Source organism: Pezoporus occidentalis, unplaced genomic scaffold (genome assembly GCF_034315485.1).
Source record: "Pezoporus occidentalis ecotype Australia unplaced genomic scaffold, CSIRO_AGI_Poc_V1 ctg135, whole genome shotgun sequence".
Lineage (NCBI taxonomy): Eukaryota > Metazoa > Chordata > Aves > Psittaciformes > Psittacidae > Pezoporus > Pezoporus occidentalis.
Window position 1 is genome coordinate 3,560,163 of NW_026913157.1, and position 17,095 is coordinate 3,577,257.

General features: G+C 42.4%; 1 protein-coding gene across 2 annotated transcripts in view; it reads right to left on the bottom strand.

Moving 5' to 3' along the window:
- Positions 1–14,081, bottom strand: part of PHAF1 (phagosome assembly factor 1) — a 34,286-nt gene extending 20,205 nt beyond the window's left edge. The window contains exons 1-6 of one of the 2 annotated variants that reach the window (XM_062609203.1): positions 13,994–14,081; positions 13,541–13,668; positions 8,739–8,821; positions 4,890–4,973; positions 2,127–2,170; positions 1,722–1,801 (exon numbers count right to left, since the gene is read on the bottom strand). In XM_062609203.1, the coding sequence (XP_062465187.1) occupies positions 1,722–1,801; positions 2,127–2,170; positions 4,890–4,973; positions 8,739–8,821; positions 13,541–13,604 (355 nt within the window). In that variant the 5' untranslated portion in view covers positions 13,605–13,668; positions 13,994–14,081. Of the gene's footprint in view, positions 1–1,721; positions 1,802–2,126; positions 2,171–4,889; positions 4,974–8,738; positions 8,822–13,540; positions 13,705–13,993 lie in introns of those variants that run through there. The other variant, XR_009962936.1, reaches the window with a different exon arrangement.
- Between the last annotated feature and the right edge of the window lie 3,014 nt (positions 14,082–17,095).

The window sequence follows — 17,095 nt, forward strand, 5'->3', positions numbered from 1 at the left end:
GACAGGCAGCTTAAAACAGAGCATTTACTTCTGCTAAGTAGGCTGCTAATGGAAGATACTGAACTTCCAATGAGAAAACTGAATAAGCAAATGCACTAGTGTAGTGATAATAGAGGCAACATTTTAATATATTTTCATATCTACATGCCACTGGATGAAAAGATGTTACGAAAAACTACCATCAGATGCAGTAAGCATTACTGCAGTAATGCAGTAAGCATTAATTGAGTATGACAGGCACACAAGATCGGGCAAACTGACCATGAGGACATGTGGTGCCGATCTATGTTTTAAGTTCTTATACACAATTTTATGTGGTAATCAACCATGCTCTTCCTATCATAAGCAATGCTTACAGCTGAGTAGGTCTTTTTATCATTCACGATATCACAATTTTGCAAGCACTTAACCTCTAAATATTTGCAAATAAACCATCATCGCTTATAAACTGTCAAGGATACGAGACCACTTTCACCGTTTCTAAATACTACATACTTTCTTGTACAGACTAGTTCCATAACAAATCTAGCTATAGACCTCAGAGTTTCTGACTAAGAGGAAGTGACTGAAGTGAAGTTTAAAAATGCCAAGTCTGGTCCTTGGAATATTATGACTAGAAAACGTCCAAGCCTCATTTATCTCCATCTGATATTCATCTACTACAACAGGCTTTTATGTAATGATATTACTTCAGCCACATAACCCTCCACACTTAATAAATCCTATTCTGTAATGTGCAAGAGACTGTCTGCAGAGAACAGGGACAAAGACTGGATATGCAGCCACCATCAATCACAAAGAACACCAGCTTATTTGGCATCAGCCTGAGTACTGCAAATGAACTGGGTTAAGCTAAAAATATAAAGTAATGCTCTAAAAAGGGCATCTTGCCTGTATGGAGTTAATCTTTCTTGTTATGCCAGTTTGTTGCTCCAAATCTTGAGGGTTCCTGAACAGTGTAATTCTAAATATCCTCTTCAAAGTTTCACCACTAGCCTATTTTCATTACCTAACAAACTCCTGAAATACACTTTTCATCTTCATATGTAAACAAGGAGCTTAAAGATAGTCTTTTTCCTGCTTCAGAGCTGGTGGACAGCCAAGAAACTGTGAAAGAGTCAGAATGGGTTCAGCCAGGTTAATTAAACTTACCTGGTTCTGGTCATGCTACACATGGGCTGGCTTCACACCTCCCCAGTGCTCCCAGTAACAGGAAGGAGGTGCAGGGAAACACAAGCCAGCTATACGCAGGCTCAGACTTGATCCTGCCTTAGCAGGGGTTCAACCGCATTCTCAAAGCTTGGAGCCTGAGCCCTGGCTGACGCCGAGCAGAGATCAGCGCAAATGTACGTTCATGGTATAGTTAATCCCTAAGGACACTTGGAGCTGACCATGCATAAGAATGTAGGAAAACAGCAGCATCAACAACAAAGCTCACTGTTTTCTGGTACTGGCAGTTCAAACCGCATCATTAATGATACCTGAACACACCATTCTGTGCCAATGACTCTCTGCCACACTACTGCACTTCCAGAAAGCCACAATTAAATTTACAGTACGTATTACATGGTATCCCAGCTATAAGAATACAACCATTCTGGAACACAACTTCTGATCATCTGACAACAGTTTCTACACATTTCTCTAGGCAGACATACAGGAAAGACTTCCTAGAAAGAAGCCTGTCAATCTAGGCAAGTTTCTCAAATACTTTGGCTTACCTCCTGGATGTGTTGCTCCAAATGACTGATCAATTTGTTCTATGGTTGGAGCAATTGCCTGAGAGTTAAAATGGACACCACTGAAAAAGAAACAAAATTAATCTGCCTTAAGAATACTGAATGGATACTGCAAACATTTACTAATGGCTATACCACATTTAAATTGGAGGAAGTTCTCTGGAACAGAAGGAAAGACTAAACTGGTCATTTAACCAAGTGCTATGCTCAAGAAAGGATGATTATCCACATTCCTTTTTGACTGTTTTTTTTTGCTTGGTTTTGCCTGGGTTTGGTTTTTTGTTCTTTTAACAAGAATGACTGAAAAAATTAATTCAAGATTAACAAAATTACAAAAACCAGTCACTGTAATCAAGAAGAAACCATGGGAAATATTAGATCACTCACCAATATTTTAACTTCACCTTAGTCAAGTCATAAACTTCAATCACCTGAAACACAGGAAACAAACATTACCATACTTCACACATCTGCTAGTCATTACAGAGGCAAATTCCTGTCAAAAGGCAAGACTAGTTAGTGCTGCTCAGTCACCTCCTTAACAGAATTCTGCTAGCATAAATCACACTGAGACACCTTAAACTCCAAAAACTGACTCGGCAACAGAAACAAGTAATGAAGAACAACTGTGGGTTCAGTACAGGACCTCCAGTTCCTGCATAAATCAGCACTGACCTGCACAAAGTAATCTTTGCGCTAATGCATCAGCATCTTCTTTCTGCAAGTAAGTTCAAAGGAAGCTAATAGCAAAGGTTAGCTAATCAGGAAATCCTCTAATGAATGTTAATCAGTAGGCCATTCCTTGGGTTACTCTTACTACCCTGAAGAATGCCTGACTGTGCTGTTCTAACTTTCCAGCTCCTTCTGAATGAAAAGATGAGCATGGCAAGACTAAGTAGTATTCCATTTCAATACTATATACAGGTACCTAGCAATTTCCCCAAGCATTATGGAAGATAATCAGCAGAGCAACCCACAAATAATCAGAGCAAGCCATAGTACCTAATTCTGATATTTATTAAGTATTTTAGCCCTATTGAATATTCTGAGGAGCTCCACTCTGCAGATATTAAATATTGATTTTTTGTTCTGAATACATTACTGCAAACATGTGTCTGAGATCTATTTCCTATGATTTTTATGTGACTGCTGCTGGAGCTTGAGGCTCAACTGGGCTTTAGGCAGACCATTTCTGGCAAGTAATTGTGGTTAAATACAAACTTCTTCCACCCTATGTATGTGTTGCTGTGTCAGCACGAAAATGAAAACATGTCGAGTACATCGTAACCGCTGTAAAGAAAAGGTAGAACACTTTTTATTGCTTTGTATATTCTAGCTGAAACTAAAATAGAAAGAATTCCCCAGGGTGCTTGCTACCAAATGTGACTTTAAAGCCTAAAAATACCACCAGCTAAGAAGGAAGTCTTGGCTTGGGGAGATACCCAGCAAGTAACCCTAAATAAAACAACTTGCCATGTTTAAATCACCATATGTACGAAAAAATAAAAATTAAAAAAAAAACACTACAAGATTGCAACACTTCAAAAATCATCAGTAAGCAAGCCAGGCACCTGAAGTGTTATGTCAGTTTTGAGTTCAGTTTCCTTAAGAATTAGATATATTTTGGAAAGGTTTTGTACAGCAGGTGTAACCTACACTGATAAAGCCAATCTGACACAAAAAAAAAGCAAAAAAAAAGCTGCAAATTCACATATGCAATCTGAATAATTCACTTCTAACCTTGACAAAAAATAAAAATCCCATTGTTACAGGATGACTTAATGAACAGAAACTACCATCAGGCAAGTCCAAACTGAAATCTGGTAAAAAAGCACACAGCTGTCCCCCATATGAACTCAATTTGAACTGAAAATTGTTATTCAAAATGTGTATTTTTATAGTTAATATAAAACAGATTAATGGAGAAATAAGTACTTCCAACATCTACTCATTTGGGTTGCTATTCAACAATTTTATAGAAACATTTAAAGCACAGGAAGAGCTCACGTATCAGCTGATAGCATGGATAAAGCACAGGGCTGACATTTTGCTGGGGGTTTTATTGGAGACATGAGTAAGGGGAAAATGGCTCCACATAGCATTGTTCCAAGGCTTGGAAGTACAGATGCAAGTAGCATATTCCAGACTTACCCAAAGGGTAAGCATTCCATTTTTCAGCATCACACTGAACCCCGCACTTCTGCTTTTAGATGTTAAATAGCACGGCTGTTAGAGCAGGATACTCTCAGCCCATTAGCCAAATCAACACCTTGGTCACAGGGTAATTTATGTACACCAATGAGAACCACAGTGACAACTGTTCAGCACAGCTGGTCCTACTAAGGGACCACCCTGAGTAACTGAGACATTACATATAGGTATTTTCAGTGTTTCAGTTAAGGAATTCTTTCAAAATGACAGTCTCCCATTTTGCATGGATGAAACACATCGCTTTCATGAGACTTCTCACTAACTTATATGCCATGGGAGATTAGTAACCAGACTGCCCCTCATTTTGCATTGTAACTACACAAAGCACCCTAGAGAGAAGCAGAATGTGGTCACCTGAAAACACAGAAGCAGACAGGCTGGACAAGGCCTTGAGCAACCTTGTCTAGTGGGAAGTGTCCCTGCCCATGGAACTAGATGATGATAAGGTCCTTTCCAACACCAACGATTCTATGATACTATGAAGCAGAAGTGCTGAGCTGAGAACTTTGATCACAAAAACTCATCCAGAACAAACCAAAGTCAGAGCAGGAGGCAGCTGCTCACAAGCCTGAATGTGGCTTTCTGGAAGAAAGCATATACTTGCAGCCACAGGAGTACTCTGTGAACCTAACTCAACTGAATACTAAGAATAGGAGGAAGCAGCTTCTGCTACACCTTCAGACAAGATGTACAAATGAGACCACACTGGACCATTATACTATTGCATACTTACAGTCCCCAGTACAATGTAAAGCATCGTAATTCTATAAACAAAGATTTAACCTCCAAACTGACAAAATGCAGTTCATTAACACAAGAGAGCACTATATACAGCAAATTAAATGCCTAAAGAACCACACACCGATACTTTGTTAAGCATCAACATATCCTAGGGTTTTGGTTTGCATTGCTTGGTTTGCAGGAAGGGTATTTTGTTACCTTAAGTCTCTGATTGAAAGCATCAAACAGCAGTTTGATTCCATCCTGAGTCAGGTTAAGGATGAGGTCATGGCTAAGAGGTGACTGTAAAACATATGAAAAAAAAAGCTGTTAGGCTTTATAATTTCAAGGCTCCTTTGTTAAGATACATATCATTGTAGGTGTATGAACTGGTTACTTTGAAAAAAATAAAACATCCTCTGAGAACAACCACTGCTCAATGAATGAGCACAACAAAAATATATTTAGCCAAAACTCTCACCCCCTCAGCTCCCTTACAAAAAGAAAACAAAGTGCCTGCATAAGATATACAAACTCCCAAAAGGGTGGCTGTCCATCATTTTAACTGGAGGTATGGGGGACAACACCAAACCCAACTTGAAAATCAGCATTGAAAGTTTAGCATCAGAGACATCATGCAGGGACAGTCACATTCTTGGCACACAAAAATAACAGCCCATCTCACCAAGTCTCACAGCAGAACCAAACATACACTTGACAAAAGGATGGTGAGAGAGCTTTCCACTTCACAACCGAAATACTGTCACAGCCTTTTTCAAAAGGAAGCCTTCAGACTCTTCTGCTGGGAATTTAGGTTTGCTTAGTTACTGTGAATCATAACAACTAAAGGCTCAATTTGCAGTCTGCTGGATTCAATATAAGACATTCTACCAGTTTCACTGGTGTCTCTATAGGCTCTTCAACATCTCAGTCTGCTGCAACACTGTGGAAGCTGCTCACTCCTGTACCAGTACAATCCACCTGTACACAGAGAGTTGGCCCTAATTCAGCTATTTGATCATGTGCCATTTAAAACACATTTCCTTCAGAAAGCTCTACCCTCCACAACTCTCCCCTCAGAGGATTAAAAAAAAAAAAAAAAAAAGAAAAAAGAAAAAGGAATCACACCTAGCAGTTACCTAGCAAAAGACAGAATGTGAATGGGACATCTGGGACATATACAGGCTTCTAATGCAGGCAGACACACCATGCAGCCCTTTTGATGAATTAAATGTAAGTCGTCTTAAAAACGGTACTCTCCCCTTTGCTCTACTGGCAGAAGGTCTGTGTTTTGGTTGTCAGAAGTCTAATTTTCATCCTACATTCTCTCACCTCTTTATTCTCATGTGACTGCTGTATTGTAGCCTGAATACTTCTTATGCATTCTCACATGTACTCCCCATCCCTTCCAAAACCATGTATTGAAGTAATCAGATCCTAGACTTCACACTGCTGGCTCCAAACAAGCCATGGGCTTTCAATGCCCTGTGATGCAGATTTCCCATTCCCCCTGGTCACCCCAGTAGTTTTTCCTGAAGCAGGTTCAGTTCAAACTCATCTTTCTTGGAACACCAGAGACTTGGTGTATAAGCTGTCTTCTAAATGAAATCTTCTCAGTCCCTTGCACAGAGGCATCAACACTTCACTACTGCTGCAAACCCACCATTATACTGTGTGGAATTGAAGCTGCATTGCAATATAGCCATGATCCTGTGATATAAAGGTCTAATATTGATCCTGATGGTCTTTTTGTAAATCCCTTGTAAATCTAATTTAGAAAGGGCTACAGATAGAGCAAAAACTCCATGTGTCATATGGCATTTAAATATACCAACAGAGTTTTTCTGATACGGGATATGCTTTGCATTTCACTGGGTTCTAAGCAGAATCGTCTTAGTGTTATTCTAAAATTAATGAGGGCATACAAGTATTTTTGAGTGGGTGGGGAAAAAAAAACAAACAAAAAACAACATCTGAGGAAGAGCTTTGTAATTGGTAGAGCAAATCACTTCTGTTCTCTCCTGGCATATTTTCTAACAGAAAAAGAATTTCAAGGGCACAAATTTCGTTTGTGTGACTTAATACACAAAACAGAACCTCAAGTATGAAAGATGATGCCAGGAAGCAACAGGAGAGTCCTTCCTGAAGGAAGAAACACAGATATATGGTTATGCTGCTAATCTACACAAAGCTGGAGGAAAAACTGTTATCCCTGAACAATCCCATCAACACAAATCCTGAGGAAGAGGCTTAAGAAAACATACAAAGGCAATTAAGTATCCCTAAACAAACCAAAAAGGAGCTGAAATTCTTTAGTCACTGAAAAGGGTTCATCAATTTTTTTTGGCACAGTTTGGGCATCCCATTTATGTCAAGTTTAAAAGAGGGCCGTGGGCAAATCTAATTGCATTTAATTGTCATATGAAATTTTGAAAGGGAGTACTTGCTGCTGGAGTTCCAGGATCAGAAATTCTGTGCTTTACATGCAACAACATTAAATAACATTAGATCACTACACTCAAAGGCATTCTTTTAGAATGCAAATAGGAAAGACATGGAAGCTGCTCAGATATTAATTTAGCTACATAAAAGCTGTGCATGCCAAAGTTTTTTAAAGTTTTTAATCTTCTAGGATCTGCAGCAGCAGCTTTTTGTGCTTGGCTGCTAATGAGGTGCATGATGCTCTGTATGCAGGTGAGGATATAGCCAGCCAGTCAACTGCAGGCCCAGAGTGGTACATGGAAAAAAATTTCACCAGTATCACAAACTGAACTGGAATAACATATTGGGGGGGGGGGGGAATATCATCAGCACAACTATTCCACAAAGTTGAGAACTACTATTTTGCTGGATTATGCAGATGTTACAGTCTGGGAAGAAAACCTCTAACACCTCCGAAACACAATAAAAACGCAGGGTACATGGTCAAGCACAAGGTAGCTTTCCAAGAGGCTTAAAAAGCCATTCAGTGGTATACCTTGCTTTCTAAGCACTGGACCACTAATCCTTCTGTGATTCTACACACCTGAGAGGATCAGGAATCTCATCATTTATCTAAACCAACCAAGAAATAATTCTGGAATGCACCACGATAAGAAAAACCCCAAAGCATACAAATACCAAGGAATGCATTTGCTGCCAGACAGATGCTCCCATGCATTAAGTACAAGGAGCTAGGTTTTCAGTTCGCAATTCAGTCATAATAAACCCCATAAATCTACATAATAAGAAATAAAAAAGGATAATTCGATTATGTCAACTATGTATCCAGCATTAAATACCAGAGTCTAGCTTGCTCCTTAGCCACTCAGCATTTATTGCCTCAATCAGTATTTTGATACAAGCTTACATTCTAGCACTTCGCTTTTTTCCAGATGTAAAGATATATAATCTATGACACACGAATACCATCTTCTGATTAATATGCATTTCACATAACACACATCTGAAGAGTCACAATCCTCCTTTGCCCCATCTCCTCTTCCCTTCCACTTCCTTAATTTTATTTGACCTAGCAAAAAGGTTTCACTTCTAGCCCCTTTTTGCTGGAAGTAAAATGCACTAGAAACTTAATGCTAGTTACGAAGAAAGATCAAAACATCTATAGCTGGTTGAAATTACTGCATCCACCTTCTGCACATCCAAAGTATGGAAGCCTTTTCAGGGGATTCATCACCACTGAACCAAAAGTGTAAAGTAGTGACAGATTCAGTACTTCAAAAATACTGCAATGCTTGACAAAGATAATATAAAAAGACTAGAATTAAATTATCCAGCTAATTACAGAACATTTCCCTTCTTGAATGAAAAACAATACTACCCCACCACTGTATAGACAAAAACGGTACCTGCTAAATCACTGTACTGTGCTGAGGATTATTACGCTTGACATGAAACTTCTAAAAGCTACAAATCTGATGTGGTGGCAATAATTGGGTAATTCAATTTCATACAGCTCCACAATTCATACAACAAGTATGTTAGCATGACACCATATCATCATACACCCTCATGCCTTAATTCTGCAATACAAGGAGGTGAGTGACCTAGCCAGAACACACTACTCACCTGCTCACTGTAGAGAACCTGGACGTTTTTGATAATGCGACAGTGTTTCTGAAGGATTGCTACGGCCTGAGCCAATGGCATTCCTGTGAATGCAAACAGTTGGATTTCTTCAGTTCCAAGACCAGTTAACAGTGCTTTTTAACAGAAAGGTTACAGATGAGGTAACAGCCACCATCAGCAAACAGGACATTACAACAGAAAGGTATGCAATCAACAAACAAGTTTACTTGACTCTCGGTATCAGCAAAGACATGTTTTTCTGAAACAGAATTGTCATTTATCTACCAGTTTGTTAGGCATATATAAAAGTATCTCTAGCAACAAAATCAAACAGCAAAGTTTAGATAGAAAAAGCACAGATCTTTCTATAACCCATGCATGAAATTTTCTACTTTTGGGGGTCAACAATCCAGTTACTGATAAAATAACCTATTCCAAAACCGCACTAGAGCTAACTAGAGCATTCTGTTACATGTTCAATAGGTTCCCAGACCACATTTTATGGCACACCCTCTACTAAGCTTGATAAAGTACCGAGTAGTCCTACAGCACAGACAAAAACACAGAAGCAGAGCAATGATTCCCCTTCGACTTAACAGGCCACATTAGCTGCTAATGCAGCTACATTTGTCTCAAGGAGGGAACTTTTATTTACTCAGTTTACTAAACAATTTGGTTCAGTTGAAGTAATAGGCTTAATAGCCATTCACTTTCTAACACAATTTCAAGGGCTCCTTGTGTTTTTTTTTTTCCCCTCAGTGTGTCTCTTATCTTTACAGCTATAAATTTTTGAAAGTGGAATGAAACAGCTGATTCTGCAGGAGGAATAGCTCCAGACCATCTCATCCTTTATCACACTTAAATCCTTTGTTGCCTTTCCAAACGCAACATGAGTGTCCCCAGATTCAAAACAAGACTTTATAAAGAGAGGTTACGAGCTCATAATTGTGAAGTTTTATTTCCTACTAACTGCTGCAAGTCAATTTAGTTATCTGACATTTACATTCCTTGCTTTGTTCTTCTTTATTTCTAGTTTTTAAACGTCAGGAAAGTTGCCTTGATTAGGAAAAATTTACTGTGGGACTTACACTTTTCTTGAGGTAACTTCAGGCCTTCAAATTTTTAGTTATCAGCTACACCTCTCACACTCAGACTGTACATCATGTTCCAAAGCACCTTTTAGACATTATCGACAGTACTGAAGTGAAAAAATGCCCTATCTCTCTCCATATATCACATACACACCCCTATCTCATCACAGGCACTGCTTTAATGCAATACTAGCACAACACTAAAAGAATACAATATTTTCACTGTCACTCCAAACTAACAAGCCTGTCAAACACATACCTTGCAGCTTTTCTGCAGTTATGAAATCAAGTTTTAGCAGAACAGGCTTATAGATAAGCGTATACTAATTAAATTTGTAAATATGATATACAACTGTTTCTGTGAGATTGTTTTTCACAGTAGCCTGGAAAAACTTTTTTTTTTCAGCTAGAAATTATACACCAGAAGATTATATAATATCAAAAAGAACAGCTATTAGCTTAATAACAGTAACAAAATTAAAATGCACAGAGCCACTCAATAAAGCAGCACTGTTTCCTATTACCTAAGAAATAGCAGTTGCCTTGTAACCTAAGCAGCTGAATTTTAAAGAGACAGCTATTATGTATTAGATATTTTCAAAATGGAACAGGAACATAAACAACAACAGGAAGCTAAGATCAAAGATGCTGTTGTGAAAATTTCACATTTCTTAATCTAGTAAAAGCTATGATTAAAGTAAAGATTATTTAGAAGGATGAAAATAATTTTCAAAGTCAGGGTGTCTTGGAGACTTGTAGGACCACGAGCTCTTTTAAAAAACAAACAAGTGGTAAAAGTTCAAGCAAAGCCAGCAAATGACCCAGTGTCAGAAGCAGGTAATGTTTCAGTAAAAAAGCATGTGGTTAAAAAAAGTGCACACAAACATGAAGTCTAGCCTGCAGTCCTATGTAAACTGATGCAGTCTTGGGTTGGTAAGTGTGCAAACAGATAGCTCATGTGACTCTCTTACTCAGAGCTTTCTCAAGCTGCAAGCAAATGGACATGGACTGATTTTGTTCAGTGTTCAATGACTGAGAAACGAGCAGATTTTGTCACGCAGCTGCTCACCAAAGCTGCAATGAGGAGCTTAAGTTCTCCAAGAACAGTTTGCAGAACCTAAAATGAATGCGGAGGAGCCAGTATCCTCCCTTTGCCTCCATCAGCAGAGAGCCAAAGGAAGAGCAAAGAAACCGGGTTATTTTTCTCTACCCTTCTCACGCACGCACACACACACACACAACACCCCCTTTTCCTCAACATTCATGAGCCTTTGCAGTCAAGAAGGAAAACAAAGAATTCTTTTTCCCCTGCTTACCAGGCAGGGGGAACAGAGTAACAAACAGTATCCAGCACATCAGACAGTCAACCAAACTGAGCCATGGCAAATAACCCCCACAAAGATCAGTGCTAAGGACTCTCTCATAGACTTTCCCCTTTGCTAAAAGCTGGAGCAATACAAGCAGCACAAGACATTTCTCTCACACGAACTGGTCATGAATAACAGGGCTCAAAGTGTTAGCCTATAGTAAGGCTATGTCTTAAAGGGGACAGAGGTAGAGGAATGAATAAAGATTAAAAGAGAAGATGAGTCATAATGCATTAAATAAAAAGAAGTGAAACTTAGTAGGAAAAGAAAGTATAAAAAGCAAGAAAAATGCAAGTATGCTTTAGAAATCATACATCTTGAACACTAATAATACAGCTATAGGCACTACAGAACAAGTATTTAATTGTTCTCATTTAAAACAGTAGGAATGTAGCCTGAGAGGTGCAGTGACACAGGTATCTAATTGAACACAAAACTTAGCCTTGCTTGAATTTTTTATGCTCTGGTCACATAGTGAGTCAACACCAGAGCCAAAAACAGAATCCAAAAACTCATGTAAAAAATTTTCCTGGCATTTCCCCTCAGTCATCTCCACTGGGGACACAATACTGGAAGCCAGAGTCAGCAGCAGTACAGGAATACTGCCAGTAGCTCTGCTAAGAGCAGACCTAAACAAATCATGAGTGGAATACCACTGGCAGCCACAGCCCCATTTACACCAGCACTTCCAGACTTGTTACCACCAACACAGTTCAACCAGCTTTATCAGCAGGGACAATTTGCATACATCACAGGACAAAGTTAGGTATCTTAATACCTAGTCAGCCTCCTGCTCTGTACCAGCAGGTCATGCTAATTATATATTAGACACATCACATGGTGGCTATGTTTACTCCAAGAATTACAGCCGAGTTTCCTCCCTCTCACATCTATGCATGTGTCTGTGCGTGTACATGGACAAAGACACAGTGTATAATTTTAACCGTGAGACTGCATTAACAGGCTCTTTAGGGGTTCCTGGAAAAACCAAGATCGTTTTCTCTCTTCCCTTTTTTGTTTTTTATAAGAAGAATGGGGGGAAGATGGTATTATGAAGATTGTCAGGGTATATACTTTCTGCTTGCAGTTCTTTTCAGGTAATAGAGGCACTAAAGGTTCACGGAAGGTCTCACAGAGCTGAAAGAGCAGAGTAACATGTCAGGAGACAACCGATAGTTCAAAGGGTGGGACCTGAAGTACTATAATTAGTCTCCAAAAGCACTTCTAATGCTGCCTGAAACCATTGAGTTGTACTTGACTCTGTACAGCATAAACAGCCCTTTGTGCTTGATAGCTTTTGCATAAACAACTCCGGGTCACATCACCTCTCCTTCGGTGTGACCCAAGCTTGTGGCAGCAGTGTAACAGTGTTTTTATGGAACAGTATGTCCCCCTTGCCGTCACAGGTGACAACAGCAGCAGCAGCATAAGTCAAGTTCTGGCAGATACAGGCCGCTGCCATGCAGAGCCCCATTTGCATTAGCCAAACTACTACTACCATTAACTTCGCTCCAGACAAAGAAACAGCAAAGATGTAAAACTAAGATACCAACACTGGTATCTCTATCAATTACTCTGAAAACGTGACAGCTACAGTATTTTCTAGACTGCTAAGGGCTACCAGTATCAGCTTAAAAACACAGGTCATCTGAAGAATCCACACTGAGTTTCAACTGCATATTGAAGTGCTACGGGCTGAGCATCAGCTAGATTTCCAACAGCTGGGGGAAAATTCTTTCTCATCACAGTAAACAAAGTACTAACTGGTAGGGAAGGACCAATCCTAGCCACAAAAAGCACAAATTATTGGCCTATTGGTGGGAAGAAATACTGGTTATCTAACCCGGAGAAAAGCTCTCAAAAGTTTACTTTACCCACTGTAATGTCGCAATTCAGCGACGACACAAAGAAGTTGTGAAACGCGACTCATTTATGAAGGGTTTGTACAGAAAAAGCACAGTGTTTACGTTAAGCATTAGCAGAGCTGAAGATGCCAGGTATCACCTGACATACTCAGGTGACAGTCAGTACACACATGCCTCCTCTTGTAGCAATCATTTAAAAAATTGGTAGTCCAAGATAGCAAGGCAACACAAGGTAAACAAAGAAGAAAACAAAGAAGGCATGCATGCTGACAAACAAAGCACAACACACTGCAAAACCTGAGGATGAGACGCATAAAGCTTATAAATTAGTATTTTTAGTGACGGAAAAAGGAGAGCTTTAAGTCTCCCCCTCCCTTTCACCCTCGCAACTCCCTGACAGCGCTAGGAGAAACCTCACAGGTCATGAGGGGACCCGAAACACCCGCTCATGCCCAGGGGACGCGGGGGCACTCACTTACCCAAGGTGAATTCCCATTGCTCGTTCCCCAGAGACCGCTCGGGCACCACCTCCAGATCTAGCATTGGCTCAGGTAGCGCGGAGGCCGCGGGCTGGCACGGCAGGTCACCCGGTCGCGGCACCGGACCTCTGAGGAAGCGGGACGGAAGGAAGCTCTAATGGCAGCCTGTGCCCCGGCCCCGACCCCGACAGAAACCCGGAGGACAGCGCCGAGCATACAGCGGAGCCCCCGCCGCCGGGCAGAAGGGGGAGCGCGGGCACGGCTGGCCAGAGCAACCAGCCCTCCCCTCCACCTCCACCGCTTCACGGCCCCGTTCGGGCAGGGCACCAAGCGCGGGCAGCCGCCGCCGACACCGCCGACAGCGGAAGGGAACCGCTGCTCTCCCTGCCCGGCCGAGGGGAGTGCGGGGTACAGGCCCCCCACCCCACCCCGCGCTGCGGGGCCGCAACTCACCTCACTTGCGACTGCTGAAAATCTGCTTTGCAGCTGTCGTCAGGCGAGCCCGCTCGTGGGGCGGGAGGGGGCGTGACCAAGGGAGGGTACGCTCCGCCCACCAGCCGTGGTTCAGGGGGGAACGTGTCGGCTTGGGGAACGAGGTATCAGCGGTTCGAGTCCCACCCCGGGAGACTTAGGGCTGTCTTGAGAGTGGTAGATGCAGCCCCGCTGCCACCCCCCGCCCTTGTCACCAGACCTACAGCACCAGCCCTAATTACACCATGCCGCAGCCCGCCACGGTAAACTCGGGATTAAAAGAAAAAAACCCAAACCAAACCCAAACCAACCCAGCTGCATCCAGTTTTTCCAGTTGAAAGGCCAGGGTGGAGAAAAAAGAGTTAAGGAGAAATTAGTCAGTGGCATGAGCAAAGTTACCGGAACAAGCTCAGGAATGACTCAGTGAGGAAGAAAGTCATAAGGAGGTCATTGGGTTTGCAATGTTATTTGAGAAAACAGGGGTACTGCCATCCCAGTGCCTTATCCCTAGGGAAACCCATGTTTCCCCTGCGGCAGTGGTCACCACACATGAACCTGCTTTATTCAGACCCAGAAGACCCCATGTGCAAGCAGGCAGCATCTGCACAGATAACAAGGGTAACGAAGCTCTCCCAAGACACCAAGTTACTGACACCACTTTGGACACCCCGCATCAGACCATCACCCATTTCATAGCGGAAACTTGATCCGCAATGAATGGTACCAGGCCAAGCACTGCCCAATATGAGAATTAAAAGTAAACGAGAAAAAGCAAGACTTGCCTTCAGAAGTCAGCGGTCCACTGGAGAAGGGCTGGAAAGTGAAGAGGATCCAGAGGGTCTGGAAGTAGCTGTAATTCTTTCTGCTGGCAGGTTGAGTGGGGGAGAGACATTTTTTTCCCATGTTTATTTAAATGTGGTAGAAGAAAAACCTTTCCTTGGGTGATATTCATCTGCTGTCCCCCCTCCTCTGCTGCATCCCTTGGGGTGGTGATGCTCGGTCCTGTCTTGGCCCCATCCCACATGCCCACTACATCCCAGTGGAGGTCTGCAGCAGGCCAGGACCATCACACAGAATATCCATCCCATGGAATATGCTGCAGCATGACAGAAAACACCAGTTAGGAAAACTCTTCATGCAACTTAGCACAGAACTGTGGACTTCTGATATTTAATACTAAAATAGTTCAAGTAGGTGTTCTACTTCCCACAGGCAGACCAAGCCATCACTGTCAGGAGGAATCAAAGTGTTAGGAAAGAAATCCCAGTCCCATCTGGGAGCAGGACCTCAGCCAGGCTCTGCTCTAAACATTGCATTTCTCAGCACCTCTCTTTAGGTCACGGAGCTGTTGAAGCAAGCAAAATTTCAGTGTGTGCAGCGTGGGGCGAGCCCAGGGAAATTGGCTTTCCCTGAAGGCAGATGCAGACTGCTGTATTTGTTAGTCATGTCTTGCTGGCTTTTCCTTTTTTTAAATCCAAGCACGGTGACATCTCAGGTACGCTGAAAAGCACAGAGGTACTGCCAACTTCTCCCCTTCCTCGAGCCCTCTGACACATCTGTGTTGGCTCAAAAAGAGAAATTAGCCTTTCCTCTCCCAGGAGCGCAGGCTGATCCTTCCTCATGAGCCACCCACAGCGCTCCAACTACAGCATGTATTTGTATACATGTATATATATATATATATATATATATAGTAATACCCATGAGGAATGCACTTGAAAGAACAAATACCTACCTGTAAGTCTTGCATATCCCACCTATTTAAAAGGGCACAAAGGATACCCCAGCACTCACTTTTAACAAGGCTCAGGGCATGCACACCCCTTGAGTAGGGATGCTGGGTGGAAATCGTGCGGATGTAGATCCACTGGGCTTTGTAAGAACTGTTCTCTAACTCACCCCGGTGTTTGGTGATGCTCTTTGGATGCTGAGTGCTGCAAACTGGGGAGTGACACAGGCATGGCTTCACTAAAACAAAAAAATCAGCATCCTTTGGAAAAGAACATTGGAAGCATGAGGTGGAATCCCTGTGTAGGTCTGGAGACTGGAAATCAATGAGGCTAAAGGTCAGATACAATTGGGTAACAAATCCTGAGCTAATTGATTAAGGCCAGCTTGGATGGGGCTTGGAGCAACCTGGTCTAGTGGAAGGTGTCCCTGCCTGTGGCAGGGGTTGGAACTGGATGACCTTTAAGGCCCCTTCCAACCCAAACCTGTCTACTGGTATTCTGTGATTTCTGGATGTGCCTCTACCCTCCTTTAGTTTTCACCCATCACCCCAAGCCCCAGGGCGAAGTAGGGGCAGGCTCTGCACTTTGCACTGTAGAATAATAACCAGTGAATTGACAAGGAGGCGCCATCCAGGGAGCGTGCCAGCCGTCTCTGCATCTCTGGGCTTAAAATAAACCTTGAAATAACTGGGAGGGCAAAGCAAAGCTGCCAGGGCGCTGTGTGTTCTATAGTTGAGTTCAGGAACTGCCCAGGGTGGGCAGAGAGATCCCAGGGTGCAGGCATGGAGCAGCAGTGAATCACAGCTGGCTGAAAAATGAGCGTGACCAGCAGGTCGAACGAGGTGATCCTGCCCCTCTGCTCTGCTCTTGTGAAACCTCACTTGGATCACTGTGTGCAGTGCTGGTGTCCTCAGCATAAGGAGACCATGGACCTGTTGGAACAAGTCCAGAGGAGGCCATGAGGATGATCAGGGGACTGGAGCACCTCCCGTATGAAGATAGGCTGAGAAAGTTGGGGCTGTTCAGCCTGGAGAAGAGAAGTCTGCGTGGAGACCTCATAGCAGCCTTCCAGTATCTGAAGGGGGCCTATAGGGATGCTGGCAAGGGACTCTTCATTAGGGACTGTAGTGACAGGACATGGGGTAACAGGTTTAAACTTAAACAGAGGATGTTTAGGTTAGATACAAGTTCTTCTCTGCAGGGGTGGTGAGGCCCTGGCAGAAGTTGCCCAGAGAAGCTGTGGCTACCCCATCCCTGGCAGTGTTCAAGGCCAGACTGGACTGCTCTTGTGGAAGGTGTCCCTGCCCATGGCAGGGGGTTGGAACTGGATGAGCTTTGAGGCCCCTTCCAACCC